This window comes from Anser brachyrhynchus, assembly GCF_964034855.1.
Source record: "Anser brachyrhynchus genome assembly, chromosome: 2".
In the NCBI taxonomy this organism is placed as follows: Eukaryota; Metazoa; Chordata; class Aves; order Anseriformes; family Anatidae; genus Anser; species Anser brachyrhynchus.
The window spans coordinates 46539985-46560874 of NC_137695.1; the positions used below are offsets into that span (position 1 = coordinate 46539985).

General features: G+C 40.3%; 1 protein-coding gene across 9 annotated transcripts in view; it reads left to right on the forward strand.

Moving 5' to 3' along the window:
* The window catches only part of TMEM108 (transmembrane protein 108), a 276598-nt gene that overhangs the window by 177218 nt on the left and 78490 nt on the right, over positions 1 to 20890 (forward strand). For all 9 annotated transcript variants that reach the window (XM_080583507.1, XM_080583505.1, XM_080583501.1 and 6 more), the window contains one exon: positions 20152 to 20233. In XM_080583507.1, the coding sequence (XP_080439633.1) occupies positions 20194 to 20233 (40 nt within the window). In that variant the 5' untranslated portion in view covers positions 20152 to 20193. The remainder of the gene's footprint in view (positions 1 to 20151; positions 20234 to 20890) is intronic.

Genomic DNA, 20890 nt, shown 5'->3' on the forward strand with positions numbered 1-20890 from the left:
CTCTGAAGCACTCTTATGTAAGAACACGAATAACAAAACCACAGATCATTGTTACTCTTTTTATTTGGATTGGACTTAACATAACAGCATTCCCATGGCCAGAGGAACACAGACCTGGAATCCAGTCCCCTTCCATCTCAGCTGCTGCTCACTGACCCTTTCATAGACCCACTGAGCTCCATTTTAAGAATTAAGGTATTTTTATTCCACTTCTGCAGGCTGAAATCTCTGCTGATTAGTGACTGCCCTCTGATTTCCACAATGAATACGTTCACGGGCAGTTCACACCATGCCTTCACCTGTGCCAGCAAACATATCCCTGTGTTCCCAGATGAGATAGGTGAGAGCATCCTTGCGCTCTGTTATAGCTGAGTTAAAGACTCCGAGCAAAAATTAATTTCCTAGGTATCCAAACATTGTCTTGTCTCACTCTCACAATAATCTTGGTGCGTTTCAAAGAGGAGCAGACTGCTTGCTAGCTTTTTTTTCCTCAGGCCTGTTGGTGTACACCAGTCTTAGAGTTTGCTTTCTATAATTTACAGCTGTATCTTGTTCCTCAAATACTCAAAACTTATTCCTTGTTTCTAAACTACAGATGTGGTCTTGCTGATATAGCTTTGAAACAGGCAATAGGATGATGCTACCAATAAAGATACAGCTAAGAATAGCACCACTTCTGAAATAGAGCACTGGAGATAATTAAGTAGAACAGTGTAGTAAATCAGCGTGGCACTAAAGGGCATGACAAAGACCATGAAAAAGAAAGGTAATAAATTGCACGGTGAGAAATGCTAATTGATCATTGTTTGCAATTTCAAGCAGTGTCTCCAGATTTCATTTTAATATTTCTTGTGGACCGAAAAGCAAGTGCAATGCTGAACTGCCTATGATAAAATAGAAGCGTGGGCGTTAGGGAGAGACGTGGTCTATTCAAGCACAAAATTCCTGTTAACATATTCAGTCTGGGAATATATTTCCAAATCTTTTACCTATCTAATTTATAAAGTGCCAGGGTTTGCTTTCTCTGGTTCTCTTGGAAGATTGTTCCATAACAGAATGTGTCTGGGTACCATGAAATCTTTGTGATACTCTCTGTGTTTTTATCTTTCTTAATTTGTCTTGTTTATCCTACTTCTACTATCTCTATATTTCATATGCTTATACAGTATTTATCCACTGTCTATTAAAATTGTTCCTTGTTGATAATCTTACCAGCTGCTTCATCGCATTTAGTTTTGAGCTTACTGCAGTACCAGTAGCTCTTGGGTAATACTGGGTCATAGCCTGAGTAGCATCTTGTATGTGCAGTTTCTCTAGACAGATCATAGGGAGGAATCTCATCTATCTGTTCCACTGTAACACCTGCTTTGAGAAGAAAGTCAGAGACTCCAGAAGCCTTGGTTTGAATTCTGACCCTACTTAAATCCCCAGATCTGATTTGGGGTTGACCAGTGGGGCTGAAATCTGTTTTACTAGGTCTGTGTCCAAAAAAAGGCCTGTTCACATAGAGCCAAGGCACCTAGACCTCCATTTAATGTTCGTGCTGGGATGGGCACCTGCAGATAGCAAGCCAGCCTATTTTAAGACAGGGCTTCATCCCAGCTGTGTTAAGACAGGATCAGTTCTCACCCAGGATGCCCTGTCTTTTTGCATTGATTAAAAAAGAGCTTATGCAACAAGCTCAAATGAGATTCCAAATTTTTATATAGCTAAACTAAGGGGAGATAAGCCTTGCCTCAACTGCACTGCTAAGCTGGATAATAATTCCTCCAGACACCCTGGTGTTCTGTGAAACAAGAATTAGTGTACTTGGTTCCTGCATTAACAGAGAGGAAATCCATTGTTAAGTAAAAAATATTTGCAGCTTTGCTTAAAAACTTTTGTGTGATGTGCTGTATTGCATGCTGTTACTGTTGATCTTTTATGTTATTAGTTAATTTCCAGTATTTCTTTCTTCATCTGTGGAGCATTGCATGACATAAATGCACAATGCTTTTCTTCCAGGATCTTTTTCCACACAGATCTACTACTTCATATTTTAGAGAGATATCTCCTGTTGATTGTCTCTTGATGGCCTTTTGCAGACCCATCTGAGTTCACTTTGCTTCCGACTGCCCCAAAACCACAGCCCTGAATAGGAAACCGTGTAGTGGTCTTAGCTGTGCTTGATCCAATAAGCTCTGACAAAAAAAAAAAAAAAAAAAAGGATTTATTCCCTGGACCATGGCCTCACACTGTGTGGCTTTTGCCTTCAGCCGACTCTCATCTTTGGCAGAACGTTTGCCCTTATCTGCAAAAGACAGCGTAGATGTAACACAGATGTTTAGAGTGTGTCTGTCATGCCTGGAATTGCAAGCTCTTGGCTCCTTGCAGAGATACGTCTTTATTCGTAGATGCTATCTAGGAATGACAGTTTCTGCAGTTCCCAAACCTTTAAGCTGTTTGAAGCCCTGCCATGCACGTGGTGAAACTGGGACTCCACATCCGTTTGGAATGCTCTTATGATGCAAGTGCAAGGTCAGAGCGTGCCGTGGCATTGACTGGAATCATGTCACCAAACGCGCAGGCTTTGGAGGCACCTGCCAGTCATCTCCAGCAGCTGTCTTTCCTCGCTCTTTCTGTAGTCCAGCTATTGTCCTCGCAAAAGACCTGCAATTAGCTCAGCTACTTTGCATCCAGGGGCCTCTGCTTAATATCCCCAACAACATGTGCATGATTTTTGAACAGATCATCTCAGTTTAATGTTGTCCAGAGGTCTCAGAACATTAATGGTTGTTGTTATTTTGCTGAGTCAAGACACAGAGGGAGGAAATAACTACCTGAGCTTTAAAGCTGTGTGTTGGTTTACTCTTTTCACCCAAATTATAGGCTAGAGTCAGTCTGTTCCTCTCGTTTTCTCCTGCTAGAACTCTTCAGCCTCAAATGAATAATTGAGGGGTCATTAGGCAGAGAGTGTCAGAGAAACTGGCTCTGTCACCTACTGGACTGGGCACTCACGTTACATGCAGGGGACTTGGGCTCAAGCCCGTGCTGTTTTGATGTGTAAATTATTTATACAAAATGAAATAGCTCTAGCAGAGCACTGAAGGAAGTCATGTGTTAGAGTGCTCAGCAGAGTGATTGGTAGAGAATTTAGCTAGCTTGTGGATAACTAGCTGTCCCAGGTGTATAACTTAACCACCAAACCACAGGGTGCATCCTTATTTTTCTGAGAAAAGAGTTGAAAGCCTGTTTTCTCATCCAAGAAGGGTGGGAAAATATCTGAGATCTTAAAAAAATGGGATGGGAAACATATCTAACTGATGAAGCTGAACCGTTCTCAGTCATATGCACTAGCAGAAAGTGTCAGCATCGCACATCACGCTTCCAGTTTGCATCTCTGCAAATGACTCACCAAAGAATGTGGCAACACTGCATCAACTCTGCTGTCTCTGCAGTACTCTAGACCTGTGAGCTGAGGCAGTAAAAACCAAGCCAAAAAAAATTTAACTCCTGTTTAGATAATTCTTCAGAATACATAAGTAGTTGAAGCTGGAATAAGAAATCACCTAAATCCTTGAATTTGCAGTTTGTGGCTAATGCCATTCCAAAGTCTAAATACCAGAAGCCTATATATAGTCTAAGTTCACAAATACTCATCGTCCTCCTACTGACCTATTAGTACTATTTACATGGTCAGCTTTCTTTAGGAGAAGTAAGGTGTCAGAAAAATCTTGCAAACGCTAGGTAAGATAAATCTGAAAATATGGGTCTCGTTCACAGCACGATAGGACAGACTGATAGAGTGATGGAGATGTAAGGAATGGGGGCTTTCAGAATGTGGCTACTGTGTGCTAGGTTACTTCGGCAGTCTAAAGATAAAGATACGGCCTGTTTTTTCCCAAATTCATGATGAGAAGGATTATTCAAGGTTGTGATTGATTCACGGGTTATGCAGAGGTAGCATATTTTCAGTGGAATGTGCAGAGAACTGAGCTGTATGGATAAGTTAGGGAGCTGTACCACGAGATTTTCTTTCTAAGTGAATTATAAAGCATTTGCAGTGTCCTCAGAATGCCTACTATTAACTTTTACCAACAGCAGAACACCAGATTCAGTGGACTGCTGCTTTTTGTGACTGTGCCTGCCTTATAGACCCAGTTGGTTGTGACCATTGAGACAAATCCCCTGTTCTTTGGTGCAAGATGTTCTGTTATCTCATGAAAACTTAGTTGATTTACAGGAAGTCAGTCTCTCTCTCAGCCCGAACAAACTACACCAGAATTGCTCTTTGTTTATATCATTGCCTGTTCACTTCAGCATTTTGGTGAAAAGCAAGAGAAAGACTTATGTTCTGCTGTGTCACAGTACGTTCAGTTGTAGTCCTACCTGGTGGGAACAGATGCATCTACTTCTCCTTCTTCAGAAATGCCTTGCAGGGCTTTGAGACTTGAAATGGCCTATTATCTATCAAATAACAGATGTCTTCACAGATTAGCCTCTCTGAGTAAAAACACAATCACACCAAACAAAAGCTGATGATTAGCTAGTTGAATAACAATAGGCGAACTCCAATGCAGATGTACAGGAAACAAGGAAAGGATCAGAAGCTTATATTTCTATTTTTCTGAGTTCATTATATACATTCATTTTTACAATAAAGTCTTAATGTTAAAGTTGCAATTATGCAGCTTTCTGTTTCTGAGCTTCTAACTTGTGATTTTTTCAAATTAAAATAATGTATTAATATTTCCTCCAATTACGTGCTACTAAAAGACTTAATTCAGTTTGCATACAATTAATGCATTTTTTGCTAAAGTATTCTATAAGTTATTGAGTTTGTTTCACTTAATTTCTTTAAATATTTTTTCAGTTAAAGGTTTGCATTCCCATCTTTCAATATAAATGAAATTAAAGATATCTGCATTGGTACCTTCAGTAAATCATAATACACCTCTGCATATATGGTACAGACAAACCAGAAGTTTTGCTTGAATGATTTGGAGGGAATTATATTAAGAATCAGACTCAGCTCTCTACAGGACTTCCCCTGTTTGATGGTTTGTTCGTTTCTGTGAAAAGATTTGAATTCTTGATGCTATTTGATGGGTCAGAGTCTTCCTGAATTTAGAACAGTGTAGCGAAGGACTGTGTTGACCTTCAGTCTGGTAAAGGTTGCCAGATGCTTCTCTCAGTAAAGCCCTTTTGGTACCATTCAAAGTGCAATTTTCCAACCCAGAAAATTTCTGTTGCAGTTTCTGTATTTTTTTTTCGTTTTAGTAAAAGTAGTTTCTAAACAAATAAAGATCCAAAGAAAAAAATATGTTTCATGAAGTTACAGTACCTTCCAATATTTTGTGGGCCTTCCTTATCACAGATTAGGAAATTTGTCAGGAAGAGAGATGGATGCAGGACAAGTAGAGGGACTTACTGAGGGCAGTCAAGGTTAAAGGTTTTTGCATTTCAGTGGGATTTTGCCAGATCAGTCTGCATTCTGGTCCAAGAAGTCCTTGTTCACATACAATTTATTTATTTTTTTTTTAAGTTTTGCAGCTCAGCTCTCCTAGGATTTTGTCAGCAGACCGGAGTTGCAAAGGTTGTGACCAGGATCCAGGTGGTTGACTCAGGTAGAGAAATGAGAGAAAGGGCAGGGCTGGGATCCGGTTCGTGTGTAGGAGAAACTGGCAGTGGGGCAAACAGATGAATATGTGGAAATAAAATAGTAAGACAGAGGTGCTGGGGAGGAATGAGTGGGAGTGGGAAGAAAGGACAGTGACACTGTGCAGGAGAAAGGGAGGCTAGCAGGACTCGGGCAGAAGAGATCAGACTCGTGGTAAGGCAAGGTCAAGGGAGGAGCCTGTCGTCATTAGATTTAATCTACCCTAGCACTTGAAATAGAAAACAAGATTTCCACAGCTGAGTGTTCCTCACTCCCCTCCCTCTCCCTTGTGCCTGTCCCGCATAAGGGACAGCACCAAAAATTCTTGTGGCTGGTCCTCGCCCTGCTCACTCAAGATTCAGAAGCCTGGGCCAAGGAGCTAAAGCCAAGCTAAAGTTCTCTAGAGGATCACGTGGCTGTCCATGCAGTTGTGTGATACTGTTCCTGAGTTGGAGTCTTTTTTTTTTTTTTTTTTCATTTTCCTTTTTTAAATCTGTGAAAGTTACACTGAAAAGCCCCTTAAGGGTACAAAGCAAAACTGTCTTAAATGAGGGAAGATTTCAGTCAACACTGCTCAGATGAATCAATATTTTATTTTATCTTAGTAGTTCATTATGTCACCCCTTCCTCCCATAACTGTACATCATTCACATCCAGATTTGAAGCCAGAGTTATTAATTTCCTGGGGAGCACTTCTGCGGCTCTCATTATTGCAGCATCTGAGTACTTTGCAAACATTAATGAATTTATCTTCACAATGTACCAATAAGGTGAAATGGCGTTATACACCAGGGAAAATGAGGCACAGAAACATAATGTTAAGAAGGGACATTTAATTTAGATGCCCAACTTGAGATGTTTGTGCCCCAGTTTCACAGAAATAGCGTTTGATTGCACTTTCTTTGTTCTGGAGTGGGCTTTTGCTGACTCCATCACAGCAGGAATTGCTCCACGCTTGCACAGATGAGAGTGCAGGTGTTTTGTGCTCTCCTCTTAGCAAACAAGGAAGATGCAATTAATGACCACCAGCACGGAGTTTGGTGTTTGTGTCTTTTCGGCATTGCACGCTGAGGTAGGGAATGCAGTTCCCCCGGGCAGCTTTTAGCTGCCTGAAGCACAACAGCGTTTGCTCTCCAAGCCATTACCTCCCTCTCTTTGGGCTGTCCATCGCCACTAATGGTGAGGCAGAGATGCAGCAAACAGCAGGTTCCTTCTTGCCATGACCTTGACTCATTGAACGTGCATTCTTACACTTAATGAGGCTGGATTGCAGTGGGGGAAAAAAAAATAACAAGTGTGCAAGTTTATTATTTAGACTGTCACTGCATACGGACCGGAGCCAGTGCCAACTTGTGCTCTGCAGGGACGGATGTACCAAAAGGACTGTCACTGCTTCTTATTGATTCCTGTCTTCTCTAGCTGCCATGGCAATGGTAACACTGGTACTGGGGCTCCTGAAGCAAGAGAAGCTGCAGTTTTGTTTGAAAAGGATTCTTCATTGCATCCCTGGGCTCAGTTGTGTGAGCTGCTATGGGGTGCAGGTGGATCCGTGCTGTACAACAGACTCATGGCTGGGCACGTCTTGTCTTCCATTCCTGCAGGGATGAACTCACAGCTCAGAATTTAATTGCACCCAGAAGAGGCAGCACATTTCCCCCAGCTTTTTTACAGTCTGTAGAAACGAAGTGAGGGTGAAGTCAGGTATGGCGTGGAAAAGGCAGTCTGTTTCCCTGGGAGAATTTTCTTTAGTAGGAAAACAGAGGGGAAGGAAGATAAAGACCATTCTTCCCCGTTCTCCTTGATCAGTTCATTTTCATATTCAAAGTCCAGTTTAATCACATCATATTATGACAAAGTAAGTCACTGGAATTACTCTGGGTTGACCTTTGGCAGCTGAGAACATGGCTTAGCCCATCTTAGTTATGATGTAGGAAAAGAATATCTTACACACCTGAAACTGTCCTCATTACATTTTAGCTGAGGTGAATCATTCAGCCAGATGTTTATTTATTAAATCCATCTATCAAATGTGCAGTCACAGGGATTCTTATTCTTTTCCTGCCCGTGCTGTTTCTTACCTCTATAAGAAAAACAAAACAAAACAAAACATTCTTCTTAAAACAGTGGTCTTCACTTGCACTGCTTTACAACTCCTGGGCCAGATGCTGGGGTCTCTATTGAGGCAAAGCTCCCCTTGGGGTCAGTGGATTTTGCCTGAGGGAGAACATCACATTTCTGGACAGTAAATGAGAGTTTTCACTAAGCTATTAAAATAAATTGTGCATCTGAACATAATCTTTCTTGACAGCATGACATGGTTTCAGATGCTGCTGTTTGAGATTTCCCATATTCTTTTATATGCATTTCCTTCTGGCTTACCTGCATGTCTGTCTGTGCCAGTGTTCAACCTAGTGAAGGAGGGAAAATGAGCTGTTCAGCCAATAGCAGTCTTGCTAGCCGCATAAAGCAATGGGGAAGAAAATAAGACACAGTCATCAGCGTGCTAAATCCTCTTTAAAGCTCCAGACCTGTCATGTAGAGCTAAATCTCAGACAGTGCCATTATCAGTGCCAGGTTAGCACTGGAAGCTCCCCTATCTCTCCTTCTCTTTCCTTCACTCCCCCTGCCTCCAAAGCCACTGAAGTTAATTCATCATGTTGACACAGAGCAGGGCATTATTATTCAGAGTTGCATAGAAAGTGAATTTACATTGAGCAAAACCAATAAGCCGCACCGCTCTGACATTTAGTTTTCTTGGAAACTCTTCCTATTGAACCAGGCAGGACTACATACATTCTCAAATGAAATGCACCACAATAACCGTGCGTAGACAAGAATGAATAACTTGGAAATTACCAAGTGCCTATTTCCTGCCACCTCCCTTCAAACGTAAATTTTTATGGGGCTATATTTCTGTTTGTTGCCCTGTCGAATTTTCATTTTATTCTCCCCTGCCGTGTCAAAATGGTGTGCAAATATTCTTATATAAAAGGGGTTGCTGTTTATGTCTGGGTCACTGATGGGTAGTCCCCTATTCTTTCTGAGGCCTCTTCTTCCTTTGACATCAAACCCCGGGGCTGAAAGTTGAGGATAAATAAATGGTGTCCCTTGAACTAGACACAGTCATAATAAACTCTGAGATGAAATGTCAAGTCTAAGCTAGTATACTCTTCTACTTTCTGGTGTATGCTGATCAGCCCTCCAAAGCAGAGCAGTCATATTTCAGAGCTCACTTTATCTCCCTTCTCTTCTTACCATATTGAATGTCTGATTATAGGAGAGGTAGTAAATAGCTCTCTTAAGAGGAGGTTTAACCAGGCAGACGTAGGTCAAGACATCATCTTACTTTCCATGGCATATAACTGTGTACATGCATTTATGCATCCATCCATCCAAATCTGCCGAAGATATCTCTATTCTTAGAGCGTGAGTTATTATAATTTCATACAAGAAGCTACTTCAGGCAGATTTGAAGTGATAAAGATTATTCCAAGATTAATGTGTGGTCTAAAATAGCTGCTCATAGGAAACTAGCAAACATTTCAGTTGGAATTGCCCCAGAATTAACACTAGGTCATGCAGGCAAAAGGATCTGGCAAAACACTCACAGAGATCTTCAAAAATGCACCTTTCATGTTTGTTTATTGTACTGATATTTTTACTAAAGTATCATTACAGACCGTGTTGTTTTTGTTAGGAATTTATGCCCTATGTTATTTAACCAACAGTACATATTACTATTAAATATATTATTGCACTTTTGAGACTGGATTGTTAAGAATTCAAAAGGCGGTTATGCTTTCCTACCGTTTTTTTTCAAATGTAATAAAATGTTTCTTTCAATCTTAGGTACTTGTATATGTCTATTATAACTTGTCATTGTGAAATTAGATCCTTATGCCATACTTACACATTGTGATTAGAACTGATTCAAAACATTCCATCCAAAACTGAGATGGAAATATTATTATTTTTAAACATGTGTTTTGATTGGAAATTTAATATGATTTTCTTTTCACTGAAAAAAAAAAAAGAGAGAGAGAAAATGCCATGTATGTGTTTATTCATTTTTTCCTTTCCTTTTTTGTTTCCCCTTGTCACTGGAAAGGCACGCTAGTATAAATAAGGGAATAAGGAAAGAAGCAGAAAACAGTCAGCATCTGCCATATACATACAAACCCAAACATAAACGTACAATTCAAAATTACAATTACAATAATGAATGTGTTACTTTTTACTTAAACTTTTGGCAGCTGAGGTGTTTATATTCTCCTTAGCTGTGTGATCGTGTTTGATAAAATAGAATGGGCCACGTCTAGAATCTGCTGGTGGGGCACTAGGACCTGAATCAAAGCTCTCGTTCCTTACCCAACTTCAGTTTGCCAAAAGACGGTGGTTTTGTGGACTGGATTCAGCAGCCGATGGAGTCAGAAAGAGTATTGCATAGGTATTCCTCACTGGTGATTATTTCCTCTGTGCTTTATAGATGTAGACTAGCCAGGAAGTTTGGAGACAAAGCAGAATGTGTGGGCTTGGGGCCGGCCTCATCTATACTTATCCTACATCAGGTCAGTTGAAATTCCCCTAGAGATGGGCCAAAATTTAGTCAGTCTATCTTAACCTTTTTCCTCTTCTGTATCCCACCATCTCAATCTTTACAGTGTCTTGATGAATGCTGGTAAAAGGAACCCTGTTTACAAGTTTTCAAAGCCAAAGCCCAGTTCATGAGATTTTTATAAAAACAATTATAGGTCCTTTCCTGCTTTAGCTTGCATCTTTAGTTCACTGTAAATCAGGTAACGGTGATGCAGAATATTGAGCCTCCTTTGTGGTGATTTGTTAAGGGTTATTTGTTTAGCTGGATAATTGTGTTGCTTGCTAGAGGGAAGGTTGATCATGCAGTTAAAATGTTAGACTGGACCGTTTCCATCTCTACTACAGATTTTCTTGAAAGTCATCTAGGGCCAGTGTAAGACCAGTGTTTTCAGTGCTACAATACAGGTGGTTTTGATAGCAAGGCACCTGATTATGTCTTCAAATACTTAAGCATCTTTCTGAAACTGGTATTTTGGCCTAGATTTCAGACATGCAGAGCATGCATACTTCTCTTTGTTTACAGTTGATGATTTCCATTCCTGAACATTTAAGCCAATCAACCAACCTCTGGAATACAGTACCACATTATAAAAGACAGAAAACACCTTCTCTTTTGGACCCTTTTTCCTTTCTCTACTTGAAATATTTGCGTTTAATCAAGCAGAATAATGTGAAAAGCCTGATTTCAGCTGCTTCACAAAGGTACACCCTTCTCCTACTCTCCAGTGTTTATTACAGTGCAGGCAGAGCTGTTGGCTCGCTTGATCCTTACACTAAGTCTTTTTTCTTGTGTATCCTACACCATAGGAACAAGGGACCAGTTTAACACAGCTGCAGAGGAGTTAACCCCATAAACCTTGAGATCCCTGCAGCTGGAGAGAACACTTGGTGGGACCCCTTTGTACAGCTGTTGGCATCCTCATTTTCAGTGTCACCAGCTGAAGTTAAAGGTGGGTCTTCAGCCTTCACATGAGAGAAACTGCCCTGTATAAGGGATGGGTCTCCTCATTCCAGCACAGGCATTTAAAACAGTTCATGGGAACCAGGCTTTAGAAGAGCCTGCTACCTACAGAGAGAGTTTAGATGAGTAAATTAGATGTTGACATCCACATTGTGGACACCCACGAGTCAGGTGAGAAGCTGTGGAAGATCCTCCTGGGAAAGCACACCATCACAAGAGCCATGTGGAAATGGAGCTGGTTTCTGTGTTCGTTACCTGCTGCGATTGACAAAGAAAATAGAGCTTCTTTCCTTCCTTATTTTCCTAGAAGTTACAGAGGTATCTAAAACAGTTGCAGAGGGCATCTTAGAAGATGATAGACTGGGGTAGCCTTATGTGCCAAGAAAGTCTCCTAGCAGGAGAGCTTGTAATGGTTATAAAGTTTTCATGTCAAAGAGCAGACAGTTTACACTGCTGAGTGCTTCCTAGACACAGTACCACAAATTGAAATTTTTGTCATGAACTTGAAATTATATTAAAATATGTATTGTTTTGGATCCCGTAAGATACATAAAGAAAAAAATGAAAACTTACACTGCTTAGACTTAGATACATCATATTTCATTACTGGACAAAAAAAGTCTTTCCAAGAGGACAGTGGGACAGTGAAAGGTTCTTTTCACTAAGGACTATTTTGGTCCAACTTTCTTGACCCAGTTGTTTCACTTTTTTTTTTAAGTTGCAACATGAAAGATGCTCCTTCCCCAAACTCAGAGTAGTTGGACTCTTTTCCTTCAAACAGTTAGCAAAAATAGCATGTTTCAAGCTGTGCCATAAAATTTCAGCATCAAAGTTCCAGATGGCCATTGGTAACTGCAAAGAAAGAACTATAAGGGAAATATTTATGTAGCTAGACCTCGACATATCATTATTAGTTTTCCAGTGGAAGTAAATTCACAAAGCCTATACTTGCATGTGTGTTATTTCTTGAAAGAGGCTTGAATGGTTCACTTATGTGTCCATATTGCCTTGTATTACTCAGATAATAGAGATTTTCATGTAATTGAAGTGGCAGAAGTCACTTCCTCCACCTGGAAAATAAAACTGTGGTACTGTGACTGGAAAAAAATTGCCTTCGTAAGCAACAGAAGACAAATGGGCACCCAGAAAGCCTTCTGTAGTAAAACATTTGTTGTAAAATTAGAGTATCTAATGGCATTCTGTAGTTCCTTAAAATGACTATGGTGTCGCAATCTAGTGTTAGGCTGTTGCAGAAAATTGACAGTGCCCTGTGGGACTGTGTCTTTCAACCTTGATGCATAACTTGGTAACAGTAAACAGATGGTTAATTCATTTGGAACTAATTGACAATAGTGGAAAAGTAGGTTTATGTATGGTATAACTGCAGCAAAATGATATCTAGCTAATAAGCAGTGTAGCTTAAGTAATGGTGTAGGAGGAAACAGAACAAAGGAACTTCTGCTTTATAAATGCTACTGGATCCGAATTCTACCATAGAAAAGTTATAAAATTCACACATTGGTCTTCTCTCCACTCCTAATGTGTATTAATGACCAAATTCCAATGATCCTTATAGCTGCTAAGTCAATTGGATCCTTATAAATATGTTAGCTTCTTCTCAGAGCTCCATAGAGATGAAAGATGGAAAGGAGAGGCTTACTCTTAGCTCCTCATTCTCCAAGTGGGCGGAGACACACAGCATCATGCCTGAGCACCCATGAGAGCAAGAAGCAATCAGAAGAACTGGTGGTCAGACTGCTCACACTGGAGTTGCCTTCAGAACTGTTTGCTAACAGCAGATAATTAAGAAAAGAGTAAGAAATAAAGTCCCTTGCACAACTGACAGAGTGTAAAGGACACTCAGTAGCTAATGTTTTGTAGTTCTGATCACCTTCTCTGGGCCTTCCCAGTTATAATCAGCGCAGAGGGTAACCCCTGTCTGTCACAGCTTTTCCAAAAGGGTCACGGGGCTCAAGTTTGCTGGAGGGCAAGCACACGTCAAAGCCAGGAAATCTCACATTAAATGACCTTTCATTTACACTCTGTTATTTTTCCTCTCCGTTTTTCCTACCCTTTCAACGCTTGCCGTTGGCTGTTGCAGTGATCGTTCATAATGTTACCACAGATGCCAAGGCATTAGACAGCCCAAGGCAACAGCAGGGCTACCTGGCCTTTTCAGACTAACTTCTTCCCCTGGCCATGGTCACCAGGCCATGAGGTCCTTTAATGCCTGTCCATTTTTGGGACAGTGCACACAAAGAGCATAAGCCTTTCCTCCCTCTCCCTCTCACTGACATGCCCCAGGTTCAACATGTGGCTAAAGGAAGGTGATAAGGAACAACTGAGGTAACTGGCACTGTCCTCCACTCACTGTGCCAATGACAGCGGCCTGTAAGTGATCTCCTAGCCTAGGACTTCCCCACGTTCCTCTGTTCATGGAGAAGACTGTTCACAGAAAGAGTCAGGAGGAGGCCTGTGGGGATGCAGTCATTTGAACTATTAGGTTAGAGAGCAGGGTGGGACTGGGATTGTAAAAGTTAGTGATGAGGTAGGGAACTGGAGAAAAGGAAACAATTGCTGCCAGGTTTTCCTGTGTATTGACACTCCTTTCCCTGTGTAAGTTTCTTGGTTTGTGTTTAGGCCTGTGGTAATGGGAAGATGTGGGTTCGAACACCGATACCAGAATATCCACAACCACACTCAGGCCCAGGGGGAATCAGAGATGTTCTGCAAAGCAAAGAGAGGTTTTGGTGTTGTTTGTTGTTTTCTTTTTTTTTTTTTTTTTTTTTCCCTGGGTGGTGTGAGATTATCTGCTTGTTGACAGCAGTGTCTGTAAGTCTCTGTCATGTAGGGTACAAGCCTTTTCCATGTAGAAAAGCACAATAATATGTAGTTCAGCTTCTACCTGACTACTCCTCATGCTCATATGACAGGTCAACACAACGCTAACAAGACTGGTTCTGCTTAGTTGTGGTATCCCGGGGGCAGACCCTGCTCTTTGAAGACCTTAAGAAAGCAAAAGGTGTGCACTTCTGAGGATAATTGTGAAAGTAGATGTGAATTGCTCTTTCTTGGCTCTGCAGAGAGGAATCCATTCCAAAGAGTGCTTAAAGATCTAAGCATAAAGGGGACATAAATATCAAAGTTGCTGCACTCAGGATGTTATGAAGAAAGATGGTAACTATGTTTTGCCTGTTCCAAGCTGCGGGAAATAAATCACAGCGGAAAATGTGGCACATGCTGAACAAGAACACAGAATTCTTGCTTGAAGGAATCTTAGTGCAGCAAATTAATCATCTTTTTATTAGCATGCCCTGAAGGTTTCAGGGACATAAATTTTGCAAAATAACAGCTGGATTGTGGAAGTAGGCCATTGAATTAAGAAACAAATCACACAAACATGAAAACACAAAGCTACACTTGAGCCTTGTGTAGTCAAGAAAAGTACACCTGCTTCCTGTTATGAGACATGCTTGAATACTCTCAGAGTGGCTAACCTGTGGGAAACAGGGTGAAAACCTTGGTGGTGGAATTAAAGCTGTGTGAATCTGGCCCTGAGCCAGTACTGAGTGAGAACCTGTGCCTTTTCCCATTGGTCATGAAAGCCCACCTCATGGTCAGGACCACGGGCTTTGATAAGCAATTTTGAGTTCACCATATGATGCAACAAGAACAGTCCAACCAGCAAGAGAGGTGGAAGAATAGAGAGTCTTGCCTTTTTGCTGGGCGACATCTGGTTGCTGTTTAAAATACCCTTTGCAAGAGGCATTTTACTCATGGGGAAACCACATCTCCATGAGTTTTAAGTTAGGAGCCTCTGCTGTTGCCTTCTTGTAAGGATTTGTGGAGCCCTCAAGAACAGGACAATATTAAAAGGGTCAAAGTTGACTTTCCTTGGGGATTCACCAATGATAATTGAAGATAGAGGTACTTCTGGGTCTGTCTTGTTTTCCTCTTTCATGTTCTGCAAAACCAGGAATAGTATAGCTGAGAAGACAGACAGAAATAAAATAATAAAGTTTTTGTTCTTCGTGGGTTACAACGGGTATGTCTTTCACCTGTCTCCTCTTTCCATCACCCGTTTTTCATCTTCTTTGTTTCTGCCTGCTGGTTTCTGTGTGACAGACTCAAAAGGCAAAAAAGGTTGTCCATTGACTGTTAGGTTTGTCTCAACACTCGTCTTCTGTTCTCCTCCATTTCTTCTTTAATTTAAGGCACCACTGGTATTTTTTTTTCTCATCAGACGTAATGAATGGCTGGGAGCTGTCAGCTCTTTTGGACTCTTTTGTCTTCTATTCATCATTATGTCTTCATTGTCCTCTTTAATTTATCTGAGACGTTGAAGGGATCACTTACTGTGAAAGACAATATTGCTAGCTGTCCATAGGGGTTTCACATATCTATTCATCATCATGCCTAAGATAAACTATATGTGAAACATTGTGCACTAAAAAGGGCAAAATACGTAAGCTCTGTTCGAACACCACATGTTAGCTGGTATTTTCAAACACAGGTATCTAAGACTAGGCATGTAACACCCTTTGTGGATACAAATTTCCACCAATTTTACTATTGAAGATGGGTCTTTATAAATTAAAATGAGTTTGAGTGTACAGTCTTGCACTAGATTAATTACTTGGTTTCTAAATATATCAATAGGTAAACCAACATGAATTGCAATCTAGAACAAAAAATGAAAAAGCTTTAATTATACTTTTATTTCCTAGTCTTTAGAGGAGAGCCAGTGGGTCTTCAGAGTGATTGGGTGGGAATATACCCAAGTACTTAGAAACATAACTACAAATCTAGGAAATGAAGTTTAAGAATCTTTTTTTTTTCAATCTTAATCAAAGATCCAACATATTTGTAACACATAATTCCCTCAAATAGTCAAAATGGCTCATCAAATATTGAAGCTCAATATGTTTCAAAATGAATATTTTGGCAAAGTGTACTCCTGTGAAAACTTGGGGAAGTGTTAAAAGAATAGTGAAGCTAGAATGTGCACAGAACTCATCTCTCAGAATAGATCTTAGATTTTTAAAGCTTGACACATACTTTTCGAATGCAGTTTTTTTTTCCTGGACCATTTTTTGTTTCTGCTCACTCTTTATATTTTTTTCTTCTTGTTAATTACAGTTGATTTAAAACAGGTGGCAATACTCTGGTTTTATATTAATCTGTGCAAGGTCAGGAGCTGGCTGTGTGTCTGCATTTTCCATCTGCATGTGCATAGCTCTGCTAATCTGTAAGTGCCTAAAACTGCTCCCTTAGTTACTTCAGAAAGCATGGGTTGGTGAACCGGAGCCCCTCCAGCTAACACTCAGTTTGTAACCTCTCTTGTTCGTGACAGATCACAGAATCACAGAATGCTTTGCGTTGGAAGGGACCTTAAAGCCCATCTAATTCCAACCCCCTGCCATGGGCAGGGACATCTCCCACCAGACCAGGTTGCCCAAGGCCCCATCCAGCCTGGCCTTGAACACCTCCAGGGATGGGGCATCCACAGCTTCCCTGGGCAGCCTGTGCCAGTGCGTCACCACCCTCTGAGTAAAGAATTTCTTCCTAGTATCTAAATGAAATCTCCCCTCTTTTAGTTTAAAAACCATTACCTATCATTACACTCCCTGATAACAAGTCCCCCTCCAGCTTTCCTGTAGCCCCCTTTAGGCACTGGAAGGCCGCTACAAGGTCTCCCCAGAGCCTTCTCTGCTCCAGGCTGATCAACCCCAACTCCCTCAGCCTGTCTTCGTAGGAGAGGTGCTTCAGCCTTCTGAGAATCCTCATGGCTATCTGGCCTCACTCCAACAGGTCCATACCCTTCTTGTGCTGAAGGCCCCAGAGCTGAATGCAGTGCTTCACGTGGGGGCTCACAAGGGCAGAGCAAAAGGAGACAATCACCTCCCTCACCCTGCTGGCCACGCTGCTTTTGATGCAGCCCAGGACACAGTTGGCTTTCTGGGCTGCTAGCTCACATTGCTGGCTCATGTTGAGCTTCTTGTCAACCAGCACCCCCAAGTCCTTCTTCTCAGGGCTGCTCTCAGTCCATTCTCTGCCCTGCCTGTATTTGTGCTTAGGATTGCCTTGGCCCAGATTCAGGACCTTGCACTTGGCCTTGCTGAACATCATGAGGTTCACACAGGCCCACCTCTCAGGCCTGCCCAGGTCCCTCTGGATGGCATCCCTTCCCTCCAGCAGATAGTAAGAATTACAGATAATAAGACATACAGGTAAATGTATTTATCACAAAAGGCCTGCAAAAGATTTTCATAAGCTAGAGGCTACAAAAAGCAGGTACTTCCAGGAGAATAAAGTTTGACTTAAGTGAGCCTGCATGGCCATAAGGTAGTACTGTGATGATTGGACATGAGCTGACACTCAGAAAGGAGGTTTCCTCTGCAGCTTTTCAGTTTAGAAAAGAGATGCCAAGTGATCCAATGGAAGACTAAAATTGTGTATGACCAGAAAGAGATGAGTAAGGAATAATTATCAATGTTATTAATAAGACATGGCAGCTCAGATCCTGTGTTCAGCCCAGGATTGCTGGAAAATGAGTCAGATATGGTAGGATGCAAGGATTTCTTTATACTCAGATTGATTCACATGTTATTTTCCTCTGGTTCTGCTGGTAGATAATGTTAAAGATAAGGCAGTGGACTCGTTCTTCCTTGTAATGCAATGGTTCATCTGCCTGAACACTTTGCAGTGTTGATAGTGGTTGCAAGCAGACCCTGTCTTTGGAAAATCATTGCTGGTGCCACTTGGCTTCCAAACATAAAAAATAAATCTCATTAAATCTATCTTATCTTACAATATCTGTCAGATAAATCCTTGCATTGCATGCATCTCTTTTACACAAGAAATGAGATATTCAAAAATATCAATTTACTTGCACTATTTTCCACACACTTATGTTTAACCTTAAGTCATGCCAAGAACTTTGAAGAAATTTTAGAGGTTGTAAACTCAAGGCAGTTTTGGTTTATGCAGTTTTCCTGAGTTCTCTAAGTAGAATTTTGTGGCCATGTAATCAAGATAAAATTTCTAACCGAAGACAACAGAAAAACATCGTGAAAGTTTTCAAGTGCTAATCTTGTTTCTTTCCCCATATACACATTAATTCCTACATCTTAGCACAGGGTAAATTACCCTAAGAGTTCCATCTAAACAAATAAATATTCAACAGTATACCGTTTATTTTCACCACAAGACCAGAATTTGTAAGTAAAATGCTTTTATACACTATAGGTAGCGTTAACATGGAGATGGAAGGGAAATATGAATCAATTGTGGTTCACAGCCCAAAATAGTGTATCGCATCACAGTTGCCAAGCACAGTGTGAACTATACAAAAAGTCTGGGTTGACCGTGCTTTCACCATTAAGGTATTAATAAAAATATATGCAGAAAAGGGTAAGAACTAGATAAACCACTGACAATACAGATTCCATATCGCCAAGGGCTCTGGCTTTAAGTGTATGTCAGACCAGAATTTACAAGCACTGAACAATCTGGAGTCATGTAAATACAATAAAAAATTGAAAATTTGAAATTGCAACCCTAAATCCACAGGCTTTTTCTATGTGTCTTTGAAAAGTGCTGTAATGGACTATATGATATGCATATGATTATCCATAAATACTTTTTTTTTTTTTTTTTTTACTGCGTTTGCCTTGTTGTTTGATAAACCTCAAGGAGAAAGAGAAGACCAGGAGTCCTTCAGGAAGTCTTCATGATCCAGCATCATTATGAGCCTAATTCTGATTAAAAAATAATAAATTCATTCACAGATGATTGCTTTCATTTAGAAGAAAACACCTTACAAATACTGAAATTTCTGCGAGTTCCTCTGATGTTTTAAGGTCCCTTTTTAAATGGAAAAGAAAGCATGAGAGAATCCAAATTTGTGTACACAAATTGCTGTATCCAGTAACTTAACAAAAACCAAGCATCTTTTGTTACGCAACACAGGAAGGAAAAGTGATAATCCTTAGAGGGCTTCTGCATAAAATATGTTTAAATACAGTTCTGTTTTCACAAACTGGTCAGCATTTATTCAGATCCAAAGTGTTACTCATTGGTTTGGATTCTTTATCTTATATATTCAGGACTGCATTTTAAGTAAGTTCTGAAAGATTTTTATGAGGGCATGTAAAAGTGACTCAGGAATGTCCCAAGTAGTTTGGAAGAAGAAATTATTGAACTGAGAATGAGAGCATATAGCACACTGTTTAATATTCACAAGAGGATGATCTCAGTGTCCTGTCTTTCAAAGTTGGTTATGAATCTCCAACAAATGTTTTTTATAGAATGAAAAGCATAAATGCTGTGGTGTCTTTGGGTCCTTTGTGAGACATTACTTACAGTAGTGTTTGGGGACTGTGTTTGCTTCTCACTTCTGATTTATGCATTTATTTTCCTCAAAATGTGAATAATTAACATCAGTGTGACTGGGTTTGATGTTTAAAACTGAGGTGAAAAATACCTGTGACAAGAATTTGAAAATATTCTCTGAGGACTTCTGGAGTGATGCAAGAAGGGGAGACTCCAGGAGGTGGCTCCAGCTCTGTGGGTCCTGCACAACTGCCTGGCAGCGTCAGCATCTCACGTTTGCTCTTCAGTGAGGACCCTTTCTCCAAACTAAAATAAGTTTTGTGAGATAACATTTTATCAAGTCATAGGCATGACAAAAATAATTCTCAGTGTACATGCTTTTTATACTCCTGAGAATTTTTCCTTTTTTTTTTTTTTTTTTTTTTGTAGCTATAACCTTCACTGCCAAGCTGTTGGAAAGCATGGCTAAAAAGGCTAAAGCACAGTTAGGCATTTTCCTTTTGCTAATCAATACAATTTTCCTGTGAAGCTCCATCTTACTTTGTAATCAATAGGTGTAATAATAAAGCATTAATTTTGTAGTAAATCACAAATTATTTTCTTCTCTTGATTTCCTTGACAGAATCATGAATAAACTGGCAGACCAGCAGGATCACATGATACCATGAAGAGAAGCTTACAGGTCCTCTATTGCCAACTGTTTAGTAAGTAAATATATTTTTTTTACCTATAAGAATTAAATCATTCAAATTCATAAATAAGGTAGTATTATTTATGCCAGCCACAACTGAGAAAGGCACATAACCATGTGTCTTGTGTCTTGTGTCATGGACATGGAGGAATCATGAGGAAGTTAAATTCTCTTGTTCATTGAGATATTTGGAAATGTAATAAAAAAAGAAAGAAATTAAAGTATCAGGTGATTCCACAGAGTCTTGTACAAGGGTGAGTGCGATCTACTGTGCCTTGAAACTGAACACCCTCAGGAGAATGAGAAGTAGAAGCAGAGGATGGTCGTTGGAAGAAATAATGCAACAACATTTTTGTAATGATCGTTTTTGTCTATTTCGCTGTGGACAAATGGGATCCATCTAACATCTTGTGGTGGTCTTCCAAAAAGGTCTGAGAGTGATGGGAAGGGAGCCCCAGACTCACACAGACTAAATTCTGTGTTACTTCCTGAGATTACTGGATTCTTTTTTCTGAATTTTTGCTTCAGAAGAGCATATACAGTATGAAAGTCCAGCAAAAAGACTTTCAAAAAGGTGAAATTTAGATTATGGAGATAAGGACTCTTTGCCCTATCCACAGGCATAAAGTAAGATTTTAGGTGTTAGATAGTATTGACACTGTTAAGACAT